We start from the raw sequence: 13,215 nt of genomic DNA, 5'->3' as shown, positions 1-13,215 counted from the left end.
TTGTTGCATCTTTTAAATTGCCTGTGGCCACTCCTGTGGTGCTGTCCCCCTGGACAGTTAGAGTAGGTCTGGAGGCACTTGTTCACATAAAGGAAAGGCGCACTCTTGTAACGCGGACAGCTCAGCTCATCTTTATAGTCCACAACCATTAGTGCCCCAACCCCTGAGGTGTTATTACCTCACCAACAGTAAAAGCTTGATTACAGCTGACTGTGCGGAGGCCCTCAGTTCCCACAATTTCTATGGGCAAAATATTAATTGTGATTAATTACCGCGTGGCGTAACACAAAAACTAGACGATTTATTGTGGCTTCTGGAGCGCGCTTGCTTGGTTTTTTTTTTTTTTTTTTTTTCCGCTGCAGCCCTGAGGGAAAGGAAACTGGACGGCTCCCCAGGTGGCACTCGGCCCTTCCGGGTCGGAGCCGGCCGGCCGCGACCTGCCGGCAGCCATGTGGGCCTGGGCCTGCGGGCCCTTTCCGACCCGGCGCTGCAACCCTGGGCCGAGGGCCCAGCCTTCCTTCTTCCCGCGGCCAGCGGGCCCCGGGCCCCCGCACAGGGCGGGGCGGGGCGGGGCGGGGCGGGGCGGGGCGGGGCGGGGCGGGGCGGGGCAGGGCAGGCCCTCCGAGAGCCCGCCCCCTCCTGCCGCCACCAGCCCCGCCCCTCCCTCTACAGCCGGCTCCCTCCGGCCCCGCGGTGCGGTGCGCGCCTGCGCTGGCCCTCGCCTCGGAGCAGCCATGATGGTGGGTGTTCTCAGCGGTGCCGAGCCCCGGGCGCGCGGTGGGGGCGGCGGGCGCGGGGCGGGCGCGGGGGCCGCGCCGGCCTAGCACTAATGTCTCCCTTTGTGTCTCCCCAACTCCCATCTTTTCCTTGGTGCGCCGGGCCCGGCGACCCCGCAGGAAGGCCTGGACGACGGCCCCGACTTCCTCTCGGAGGAGGACCGCGGAGTAAGTTCTGCCTCCTTCTCGCTCGTGGGACCCTTCGGCCCCCCGCCTTGGCCCCCGGGTGTGGTACCGGGCAGGGTCCCCGGTCGCGCGGCACCTCCTCCCCGGCGTCCTTTCGGTTTCCTCGCTGCACCGCGCCCCGCCCTCTTGCAGCCGTTCCTCCCTCGGGGCCGCTCGGTTCTGATTTCCCCGAGACCCACGGCCGCTTACTTGTCCGCCGCCCCGACGCTGACCTTCTGTTGGACCCCCCTCCCCTGGCCGGCTCGGGGCGCAGGGGGGGAAGTAGAAGTGGAGGCCGGAGCTGGAGCCTTACCCCCGCCCCCCGACACTTCGGGGGCTCTGAAAACCCATTTTCAGACCTTCGTGGCGGCACCCTCAGTTTTCTCCCTCTGTGGACCTCGAACCCGTGCCGCCCACTCTTATCTTCTAAAACGGATATAGTACAAGCTTTTTCTAAATTACCCTTTTGCAAGGAATTTTGCAGTTGCCGAACCTTAACTCTTCTCCAGTATCCTACGAGATTGTGCAAAGTACTGGAAGCTTAGGGTACCTTAACGTTTCTTAATGTCCAAAAAATACATCTTTTACGGAGTTCTCTTGGTGGTTTGAGGTCAGTTGCATGCTACTTAAGAAAGGAACCCCAGGGCTCCGATTCCTCCCTCCCACTCTCTCCCCTCATTTGCCCTGGCTGAAGGGTGGTAATCTATATAGTGCCTTGTACAAGTGAGCACTTGAAAAATACTGATAAATGATTGCAGCTCAGTAAGGTTCCTTGGGTCCATCACATTTAACAGCCTGCACTTCAGTTTTCCATTTTGCCTTTACTTATTCATGTTAGTTAATGTGAGAGATACATCAGTCGATTTTTGGCAGCTGGTAAAAATATTCTTGTAGGATATTTTTTAAATAAAAAATGAAGTATTTAGTATTAACTGATGAGGATTTTTGTTTTTGTTTTAAGATTTTTATTTATTCAGGAGAGATACACAGAGAGGCAGAGACACAGAGGAGAAGCAGGCTCCATGCAGGAAGCCTGATGTGGGACTCGATCGTGGGACTCCAGGATCATGTCCTGGGCGGAAGGCAGACGCCAAACCGCTGAGCCACCCAGGGATCCCCATTAACTGATGAGTTTTATAAATCTTTCAAGTAGAAGGATAAGGAGGGGGCTGCATTCTTTTATAAATGATGTTTTAATTTCTCAGTTTACACAAAAGCATCATTTAGAATTTCTAGTTAGTGTGAAAGCATCATATAGGTTTTCTGGTTATTTCTAAAAAGTTTAGTCTCTAATAAGTTTTTAAAAACTCTGTGGAGGGCAGCCCAGGTGGCTCAGCGGTTTAGCGCCGCCTTAGGTCCAGTGAGCCGGGATCGAGTCCCACATCGGGCTCCCTGCATGGAGCCCTCTGCTTCTCCCTCTGCCTGTGTCTCTGCCTCTCTCTCTCTCTCTCTCTCTCTCCCCCTCTCCCCCTCTCTGTCTCTCATTAATAAATAAATAAAATCTTTAAAAAATAAAAATAAAAAATATATAAAAACTGTAGATGTGTATCTGCATCTTCTGAGATAAGACATTAAAGTTAGATGGGCACTTTAAAAATTACGTTTTGGATTTTAAAATAGGGAAGCCAGTAGATTTGCCATTTCCTAATGAAAGGAGATGAATTGATTATAGTACAGTAAACTGATTTTTTTTAAAGATTTTATTTATTCATTCATTCATTCATTCATTCATTCATTCATTCATTCATGAGAGACACAGAGATAGAGAGGCACAGACAGGCAGAGGGAGAAGCAGGCACCATGCTGGGAGCCCGACGTGGGACTCGATCCCAGGTCTCCAGGATCAGCCCTGGGCGGAAGGGGGCGCTAAACCGCTGAGCCACCCAGGGATCCCCTAAACTGATTTTTCTAATTGTAAAGCAGTTGGCATTCTTTCTTTGGATAACTTTGTTTCTAATTTTGTGGTCTACCAGCAAAAGCAAACAGGATTTGCTCTCTGGTAAAATCTGACTAATAATATTCAGTAGAAGTGTTAATTTTTGGAGTATTTATGCTGATATGAAAATATTTTTTGGTTAACATTCACGTTCATTGCTTTATGCCTTTGGTAAAATTTGTTTATGAAACTCGAAGCACTTATGTAATGTGTCTAAAAACTTTTTTCATGTATTATAAAATTAAAGGGAAAGGGAGACAAACAGCATGCCTGACCAGGAGGAAGTGAAAAAACATTACCATGAATTACAAAGCATTTAGACTGTCATGGTGAATATGTATTTATGTGCAGTTCTTCCTTATTTTTGTCCTGTGGAACTGGGTGAATCATAGTAATAATTATAGGTGGGCATTGTCTTAAGGACTGTATAAGCATTGTTTCATTATATCCTCTAATTATCCTTGTGAAACTTTTAGTATTCACCTTTTACAGATAAGAAATCTGAACCTTGAAGAAATTAAGTAAGCGGTGTAAGGTCACACAACCAATGAGTGGGAAAGGTAGACTTGAAACTAAACCATGTTTCTGATATCAGAGCTAATACAAGTGTTTCTCAAAGTGGCCTTGAAACATTTGCTTCAGAATCACCTGGGGTGTTTGGATAACGAAACAAAAGTTTCTGGGTCCTGCTATAGTAAATCAGAATCTCCTGAAGTAGGGAGAAGGACATTTTACTTTTTAAAATATTTTTTTCTTTTTCTTTTTCTTTTTTTTTAAATCCAGTGTAATTGCTATACACTACTTTTTCAGCAAACAACCAGGAATATTCTGTTGTGCACTGAAGTTTGCTTACAGCAATACAGAAATATCTGGCCTGTTTAAGTTTCCTTATATTGTGTTTGTTCTGATAGAAGTAGACTGCCATAATTAGAACTTTTAGACATTGTACTAAAAGTTTAGGTTATCTTGATCAGCCTTTTGAGAAAGTCTTGATAGAGAAAAAGCATGAAGTGCATATATTGATAAGAATTTTGATATAGGGATCCCTGGGTGGCTCAGCGGTTTAGTGCCTGCCTTTGGCCCAGGGCAAGATCCTAGAGACCTGGGATCGAGATCAGTCCCATATCAGGCTCCCGGCATGGAGCCTGCTTCTCCCTCTGCCTGTGTCTCTGCCTCTCTCTGTGTGTCTTTCATGAATGAATAAATAAATAAAATCTTTAAGAAAACAAAGAATTTTGATATAAATCACAGATTCAAAATAATGCAAGCATTTCATACAGAGTAGCGAGTAAGCAAAACTAAAGGCAACATTTTTAAATACATTCTTAAGCAGCCTTCAATTTTCATCAGGATATTTGGCAGAGAAGAGAATCTTACAGCCTCAACAAAATATTGTTATGTGAAAAACTTTTTTAAAAAGCAGGCTTTAAGAAATACACAGTATTGAAAATTACTGGCCACTCTTCAGCCATACCTCTACATAATAGGCTATTTTTTCCCCAAAATGAAGGACAGTGACATATTATTTAGTAAACAAATGAGCCCTTTGAACTGGACACATTTTGCTCTGATGTGCTTGTTAAATAAGAGCAGTGGGTGCCAGTGTGATGGAATAATTCTCTTAGCATTTGATTTTAATTCTAAATATATTATTCATTGTTTTCAAAATTACTTCAGGTGGAGTAAAGACACCTCTCCTGGATTCTAGCTTTGCTCCTCTCTCTCTGTTCCTTATCTTTGTCATGTTACCATTTTCCGGTCATGCAGGCAAGAAACTTCTGAATCCTATCCTTCATCTCCATATTAGAATAGTCACTGAGGCCATTTAATTTCTTTCTTTTTTTAAAAAAAGATTTTATTTTTATTTTATTTACTTATGAGAGATACAGAGCGAGAGAGAGGCAGAGACACAAGCAGAGAGAAGCAGGCTCCATGCAGGGAGCCCGACATGGGACTCGATCCCCTCGATCCCGGGTCTGCAGGATCACGCCCTGGGCTGCAGGCGGGCGCTAAACCGCTGCGCCCCTGGGGGTGCCCGAAGCCATTTAATTTCATCTCAAAAATGTTTATCCCATCTTTCGTTTGTATGGCCCCACTTAATGTTTAGATAACTTGCATGGATTGTAGCAGTACCCGTCATTGATCTGTGTCTCCTGTCTGTCTACCTTCCAATCCAGGCTTCACATTATTTAAAGTTACCTAACTTAAAATGACTAAGTCATATAACGACACTAGTCAAAAGTATTTACTTGGACCCAGTTCTTGCAGTAAGGTTCAAACTCCTTAGGCTAGCATTAAACACAATTCGTGACACTTTCAGGCTGGCTTCATTTTTCAGTATATCCTTAGCACTAGACATATTCTAGTCTGCTTGTCATTGCCCAGCCACCTCTGCACTTTAGTGTCTGCTTTATGCATGCTTATTAATGTTGTAGCATGCTTTTTTTTCTCACCTTTTTTTTGTCCACTTGAAATTTGATTATCTTTGAAGTCTTGGCCAGATGTTTGCATTTTCTTTTGCACCTACACAGCATGTAGCTTGAACAGATTCCACATTTATTGATGTTATTTTAGATAAAAATATGACATCGATTATGTTGGCAGAGGAAATTAAGAAAGTTCCTGCCCTAAGATCACCACAGGGTAGTGACAGTCTTATGATAGAGTGCCATGGGAGTACAAAGGAAGGAGTGTTTGCCTTTGGGAGAAGGGGAAGTAGTAAAGACATGATGATAGCTACATACCAATGTAGCATTTACTGTGGGCCAGGTACTTTGCATGTGTTAACTCAATTCTCAAATCCCTGTTAAGTAACTGCTACTATTCTACTTTGGAAAGAGAACTGAGGTTCAGAGAGATTAAATAACTTGCCCAAGGTTATAACAGCCAGTATGAGCTGGATTCAGACTCAGACAGTCTAGCTTCAGGTCTGGCACTCTTAACAGCTATTTATCACTTAAATGAACTAAGCCTTAAATATTGACCAGGAATTTTGTAGGCTCTCAGGGAAGAGGAAGGCTTGCCAGTAGAGTGGATAGCATGGGTAGGTAATTTGGTTCCACCTGAAGCACTTGTTCTTATAGGAAGCAAGGGTAGATATGGATAGTACAGATCAAGTATAAAGGGCATAATAATTACAATTCTAAGCGATGGGAAGTCCTCAGGGATCATAAACTGGGAAAGACCTATACGTAGATGAAGATAGCATTGTAGGTTAGGTTACTCTCATGTGGAGAGTGGTTTGATTCTTACTGTGAAGGCAGAGAAACCAGTTGACAGGCTGCTTTAACAATACGGATGAAAAATGCTGAAGGTGGGACACCTGGGTGGCTCATTGTTTGAGTGTCTGCCTTCGACTCAGGGTGTGATCCCAGGGTCTTGGGATCAAGTCCCACATTGGGCTCCCCGCAGGGAGCCTGCCTCTCTCTGCCTATGTCTCTGCTCATGAATAAATTTTTAAAAATCCTAAGAAAAAATGATGAAGGTATATGGCAGTGGAAGAGAGGATGAAGGAAGGAACATAGCAAAGAGATGTATAGGAGATAGAATTGACAGGGTAAAATGACTGTATAAGTACATGGGAGAGAAGGAGGAGAAAATGAGGAATAAAGGAGAGAACAGAGCTAGAAGGTAGATAGTATGTTTGATTTCATATGTGTTGGATTTGAAGTGCCTAGATGGTATCTAATCCCTTTTCTGCCAAACTAGAGTGTAAGATCTGGAAGAGTGAGGCTTGTGTCTTTTCACTGTTCCATCCCTAGCTCCTAGGACAGTGGTTTGCACATTGAAGACACTCAGTACTTATTAAAGTGAATACGTCCAGGCAGATGTGTCTAGTTGATAACATGAAAGTATAATTGGGGATTTAGAATAAGAGGTCTGAGTTTATGATAAATATTTAGGAGTTATAGTCGAGAATGGCTGAGATTGCCTAGGCTAGATAGCACCTGTGGAAACCAACCCTTAAGTGTTACAGGGAAGAAATGGATCGATTGACAGGGCTGAGAGGTAGGAAGGATATGAGAGAATTCCCATAAGTTGAGAGTTTAAAGAAAGTGGACAGAATGATCACCAAGGCAAAATACTGCAGAGAGGTCAAGGACACTAAAAAATACTGGATTTGAAAATTAGATCCTCTGTGTGAAGGGTTTGTGAGATCAAGGCTAACTAGACTAGAAGAGCAGTGTATGAGCAGATTGTGAAGCAGACAGCACAATTAAATGCTCAGGTGGACAGATAGTTCATCCCTCCAGAGGACACTGCTTATGAAAAAGTGGAGAATATGATGAGGCTAGATTTATTTGTAGGAGACTTTATTGATGGATCTGAGGGGGAAAAAACAGCTGCCAGTGTTTGTTTCTTTAGAATGTGGGAAACAAGGTCACTTGTTGAGAGAGGGGGCGGAAATGTAGAGAGTTGAAGTAGTAAAAGTTTGGAGTAGTTGCTGAAGGGAATCAAGGGGAGCTGAGCAGATCTACTCAGGAGTGTTGAATGGTTTTAAGAGCCTAATGCAATTTGAAGACCATTAATTTGCAGTAGACCAGTATAAACAGTTGTGACTTTTCTCTAGCCACACAGGCAGCTAAGAAAGCAAAGGTGATTGTTGAATTGATCCTGAGTGGGAATTTGCGAGCCAAGTATGGCAAAAAGCAATGAGAGTTGACGAGACCAGCAAGAAAGGTATTGGAATGACATACGCAGTGGAGTGGAAGAGGAGGGAAGTAGAAAAGCGTAACAGGCTGCAGACATGTGGAAAGATCACAAGATGGGGAAGTATTATAAGGGTAAATTGTACAGAATACAGTTGGTGAGGAAAAAGAATGGGAAATATTTAATTTTGTGTTTTATCACATAAAATTGTCTCCCTCACTACATATTTCTTGAAGGCAAGGCTTTTTGTTCACTTTATATGCTCCACAACACCTAGGACAGTTGTTTGAACTTTATTAAAACAAGATGAAAAATCGATTATTTGGTTAAAAGTACTAGGGAAGCGGCTCCTAGATGGCATAGTCGATTGGTTAAGCCACCTGACTCTTGATTTTGGCACCGGTCATGATCCAGCCCCGAGGTGGGCTCTGCATTCCGTGGGGAGTCCACTTGTCTCCCCTTCTCTCTCCCTCTGCCCTATCCACAGCTCGTTCACATGTACTCTCTCTATATATAAAGTAAATAAATCTTAAAAAAAAAAAAAAAAGGGCATTGGAGTGACATATGTGACCCTAGTAATGTTTTGTTGTTTCTGGTATAGTATATGAGAGGAAATCTGATTGCAAATTCCAGTTTCCAGAAAGTATGTGTGTGTGTGTGTGTATATATATACATACACACACACACACACGCACACACACACATATAATCAACCACTAATCTGACTGCTCAGTATAAGACATACAATAATAATAGAAATATTATAGGACTTCCAAAATGATATCTGGGCTAGGAGTTCAGTAGATTTAAAATTTGGACTGAATTAGTGAGCCTAATGGAATTTACTTCTGTCTGTCTTAGGGGTTTTCCATTTACTATACTATAATTACAGTTCTTAGCCCAGTTATGGTTACCACCTTTCTTTCTACTCTTCTCTCCTTTGCACTCAGCCTGTGTTTATTGAAGTCACCACTGGGAATATAGCAGTGAATAAAACAAAAATCCATGTCCTCACAAAATTGACATTCTAGTTAGGGAGGACTATTAAAAAATAAGATATAGGAATCCCTGGGTGGCTCAGCAGTTGAGTGTCTGCCTTCAGCTCAGGGCGTGATCTCAGGATCAGGGATCAAGTCCTGCATCGGGCTCCTTGCATGGAGCCTGTTTCTCCCTCTGCCTCTCTCTCTGTATGTCTCTCATGAATAATGAACAAAATCTTTAAAAAATTTTTTTTAATTAAAAAATAAGATATAGTAGATGGTAAACAAGTGATATGGAAAAAAAATGAGGGAGAGATAGGAATTATTTGAGAATGGAGGGGAGTTGAGCTGTAGTCTTAGGGTTGCCAGGAAAGACCTTCCTGAGAAGGTGACGTTTTGGTAAATACTTGAAGGAAATGAAAGAGTGAGTCATGCAGATAGATATCTGGGGGCAGAATATTCCAGGGAGAGGGCACAGTAAGTGCAGACTCCTGAAGTGGTAGCATGCCCCAGTGTTTAAAGAACAACAAGGAAGCCATATGACAAGTTTACAGTGAACCAGAGGAATAGTAGATTAGCCTGGGAAATGATGTCAGAGATTTTTTTGGGCCTGGGAGACCCCTGTAAGGCTTTTCTCCAAGTAGGAACTCTTAGGTTTTGAGCAGAGAAATGATTTTTAGTTTAATCAGATTTCTGGTAGCTCTGTAAGAAATAAGATTGAAGAGGGTAAAAGGCAGAAGCAAGACACCAGTTTGGAAGCCATTGCAATAGTTATTTTCCTTTTCTTCCTTCCTCTGTCCATCTACCTATTATACATTTGCTTTTCTGACAAAAGATGAACAACCAGTTTTTTAAGAATGTTCTAGGATAGATACTCTATGGTAAATGAGTCAGTATAGTAAACTAGTAGCAAATGTCTTTGCTAAATAATTATATATGGAAAATCAGCAATAGGGCAGTGTCTTTAAATTATCTTTTTTTTAAGATCTTATTTTTTTGAGAGAGAGAGAGCAGGAGGGGGGTGGCAGAGGGACAAGCAGACTCCCTGCTGAACACGGAGCCTGCCACTGATGCTTAATTCCAGGACCCTGGGATCATGAAATGAGCTGAAGTCAGATGTTTAACCAACTGAGCCACCCAGGCGCCCCTAAATTATCTTTCTAATAATACTGTATTTGTGTTACTTAATCCATCTTCCCTGCCAAATCTTTCTCTTGACCTTGACACAAATGTTTAACCTAGTCAGTCTCTGACAAAACACAAAGTTTATCAGCCCATGTAAGGATTAAACCAGTGAATGTTATCTAATGAGAATTTCCTTACTAGTTTCAGACAGTTAATTAAATGTTGATGAATCACAAGTTGTTTGCTTTCACTCTTTCCCTAAATAAAAATTCTAACATTATCTTTAAAGAAAGAAGAAAATATATCTGAAAAATCTTGTGTACATTTTATGTAACATTAGATTTACAATACAATACCTTATCAAATCTAAGGCACAATTGATTGGAAGGTATACTTTCTTTTATGTGCCACCAAGAAAGAAAAACTACTGTCAATTAAACTGTAATTTGTGGTCAGTTGCAAGACATTCCTATTTCAAATGTTAAAATGTGCAAAATACACATCTAGAATTGATGAAATATAGCAGATTACCTTTCAGTGGAAGTTTTGTATTTATGTGGGGGATGATTTCATTTTATTGACCAGCTTTTCCATTACACATCTTAGTTATTAGAAACAGGACTTTAAAAAAAAAAAAACTGTAATGTGTGTGAAGCACATCTTCTTGTCAAAGTAATTCCTTTATGTCTCCTTTTCTCTGTAAGCTCAGGAAATGGAAAAAAAAAAATTGAGGTATGAAGTGTACACCGGAACTGACTGTAGAAAGATGTAATATCAGAATGAACACTTCAGCTGATATTTAGAATTTACTATGAAATGTAAATTAGAAGAGTCATAATCTCACCACCATCATTTTGCTGTGACCACATTTATGATTCATGCACTTTTCCCGAAATCAGTTCTAGAACATAGTTACTAAAAGAATGAAAAAGACAAATGATTGAATTAATGGCCATTGAGGCAATATATGAATGGCTTACAAGCTTTAATAATGCATGCAAAAGAATTTACAGAAGAGTTAGAAAGTAAAGAAGTAGAAATGAGAGAATAAAAGAGGGAACTATTGTCATGATCACAAGGGTGTAACCTGTGTATTTGTCAAAACTCTTCAAACTATATACTTAAAATCTGCATTTCATTGTATGTAAGGTGTACTAAAAAAAAAATCCAAGAACAAAAGCAGTAAATATATAATATAGGAATGTTTGTTATCAATAAAAGTTACAATTTTAAAAAGCCAGGTGTTGTACTATCAGAAAAGGGGGGAGTGTTTGATATATAGGGATAAGGAAATACAAGAAAGAATAATTTGGAATAATCTTAAATTGGAAGATAAATTACTAAATGTAGAAACCTGAGAAGTATGTTACCACATTGATAATACAACAGCTAAAGTAAAATTAAGTCTGAAAATGAAAATGTATATATACATAGGAAATCCAGCAACAGGGATGCCTGGGTGGCTCAGTGGTTTAACATGCCTTGCCTTCGGCTCAGGGCATGATCCTGGAGTCCTGGGATCGAGTCCCACATCGGGCTCCCTGCATGGAGTCTGCTTCTCCCTCTACCTGTCTCTCTCTCTCTCTTTCTGTGTCTTTCATGAATAAATAAAAATCTTTAAAAAAAAAATCCAGCAACAATGTTTTATGTAATCATTAAAAAGATTAGCAATTGAGATGAAATTTTGACAATGTAAATGCAAAGACAACCCTGAAAATCTAGGCTAGGGTTCCCAAACACAGTTTTTAAAGCTTATTCCCCAAAGATTAAAAAAAATTTTATTTAAATTCAATAATTAAGTAACTGTTTAGTTTCAGAGGTCGAGTTCAGTTATTCATCAGTTGCGTATAACACCCAGTGCTCATTACATCAGGTGTCCTTAGTGCCCATCACCCAGTTATCCCATCCCCCTACCACCTCCCCTCCAGCAACCCTCCATTTATTTTCTCTAGTTAAGAGTCTCTGAAGATTGTTTTGATAAGTCTGTGTTAGGGACTGGGGTTCTGTATTTTTAACAAGCACCTAGGTTGATTCTTACCAGTTGCATTTGGGAAATGCTTAAGTAGGCAATGAAAACATAGGAAATGGAGAAAAGCCAAGGTTATTGTTCCCAAAATCATAATGATAAGTTTATTTGTTTCTTGTGGCTGCTCTAACAAATTACCACAAATTTAATGACAATACAATAGAAATTTATTCTCTTGTAGTTCTGTAGTCCAAAAGTCCAAAATCAGTATCTTTGAGCTGAAATCAGGGTATTAGCAGGACCACACTGCCTGAGATTCTAGGGAAGAATTTCTCCTCTAGCTTCTGGTGGCTGCCAGCAGTCCTTGGTTTGTGGCTGTGTCACTCTAATCTCTGCATCCATAGTCCTGTTATCTCCTTTTTTGTCTGTCTAATCTCCCGGCATTTCCCTCTTACAAGGATACATGTAGCTGCATTTAAGGCCTATTTAGATAATCAGGATAATTTCCCCATCTCTAATCACACCTGCAGAGCCCTTTTTTTCCCATATAGGATAATGTCCACAAATTCCAAGGATGTGGATATTTTGGGGGAGCCATTATTCAGTCTACCACAGTAAACATCTTAAAAGTGGCCTGATTGTGAGTAAAGAGGAAAAAAGAAAGCTTTTTTTTTTTTTAAAGATTTTATTTATTTGAGAGAGAGCATGAGTTAAGGAGTGGGGGAGGGAGAAGAAGACTCCTTGCTGAGCACAGAACCTGAGATAGGGGGCCCCAGGACTGGGATCCCAGGACCCTGAGATCATGACCTGAAGTCAGACACTTTGCTGACTGAGCTACCTGGGTGCTCCAAAAGGAAACCTTTCTTAAAATAGAATTAAGGTAAGGGGTTGGAGAAGAGGTAGGCTAGACCATATGAAGGCCTGATAAGACTAAGTCAATGGAAGAAAACCAAAAGACTAATGTTTTCAATATTGCAGAGGCAATGAGATAGTTGGAAAATGAAAAAGAAAACTTCATAATTCAAGGCAACTTTTAATTTCATTTATCAGACAGTAGGCTATGTGTAACAGTACAGTAACAGATATTTTAACATTTTAAAATGTTTTATTAAGTTTATAGTATAAACTTTTAAAAATAGGATTACTGATGAAATTTAACTTAATGTAAACTTAAGTTACCTATAAAATTTTTACTAAGGGTCATCAAAGTACCACATAATTTAAACAGTGATTAATTTTTTTCTGTGAATCTAAATAATATATGTAATGGTTTTTATCTTTTAAAAACATATCTTCTTAGAACCAGTAGTGCAAAAGTGAAATACTGTTAATTTTTTTCATTACTAATGAAAGTTAAACAGCTCTATATAATGAAGTTTCATAAAATATTTTAATAGATTACAGGATTTCTGTATAAAGAAGGCTTCCCTCCCCCCCCCATTTATAAAAGTAATGTATGCATTTTGTGGACAATTGGGAGAATAAAGGAATATATAAAGAAGAAAATCCACACTTTGTTGTATTTTCTTTAAGCCTTTTATATTTTTTTTTATTTTTTTAAAGATCTATTTTTTTGAAGAAAGCTAGGTAGTTAATAAACAAGACTAAATATTTCTT

At 40.6% G+C, this 13,215-nt stretch overlaps 1 protein-coding gene across 2 annotated transcripts in view; it reads left to right on the top strand.

Annotated features, from left to right (window-relative positions):
* The first annotated feature begins 617 nt into the window (after positions 1-617).
* Positions 618-13,215, top strand: part of SNX6 (sorting nexin 6) — a 58,984-nt gene continuing 46,386 nt past the window's right edge. For both annotated transcript variants that reach the window (XM_077909006.1, XM_077909005.1), the window contains exons 1-2: positions 618-740; positions 897-944. In XM_077909006.1, coding sequence (XP_077765132.1) covers positions 735-740; positions 897-944 — 54 coding nt within the window. In that variant the 5' untranslated portion in view covers positions 618-734. The remainder of the gene's footprint in view (positions 741-896; positions 945-13,215) is intronic.

Source organism: Canis aureus, chromosome 9 (genome assembly GCF_053574225.1).
Source record: "Canis aureus isolate CA01 chromosome 9, VMU_Caureus_v.1.0, whole genome shotgun sequence".
Taxonomy (NCBI): Eukaryota; Metazoa; Chordata; class Mammalia; order Carnivora; family Canidae; genus Canis; species Canis aureus.
The sequence above is the reverse complement of the archived record's forward strand: the minus strand, read 5'-3'. Positions and strand labels throughout refer to the sequence as shown.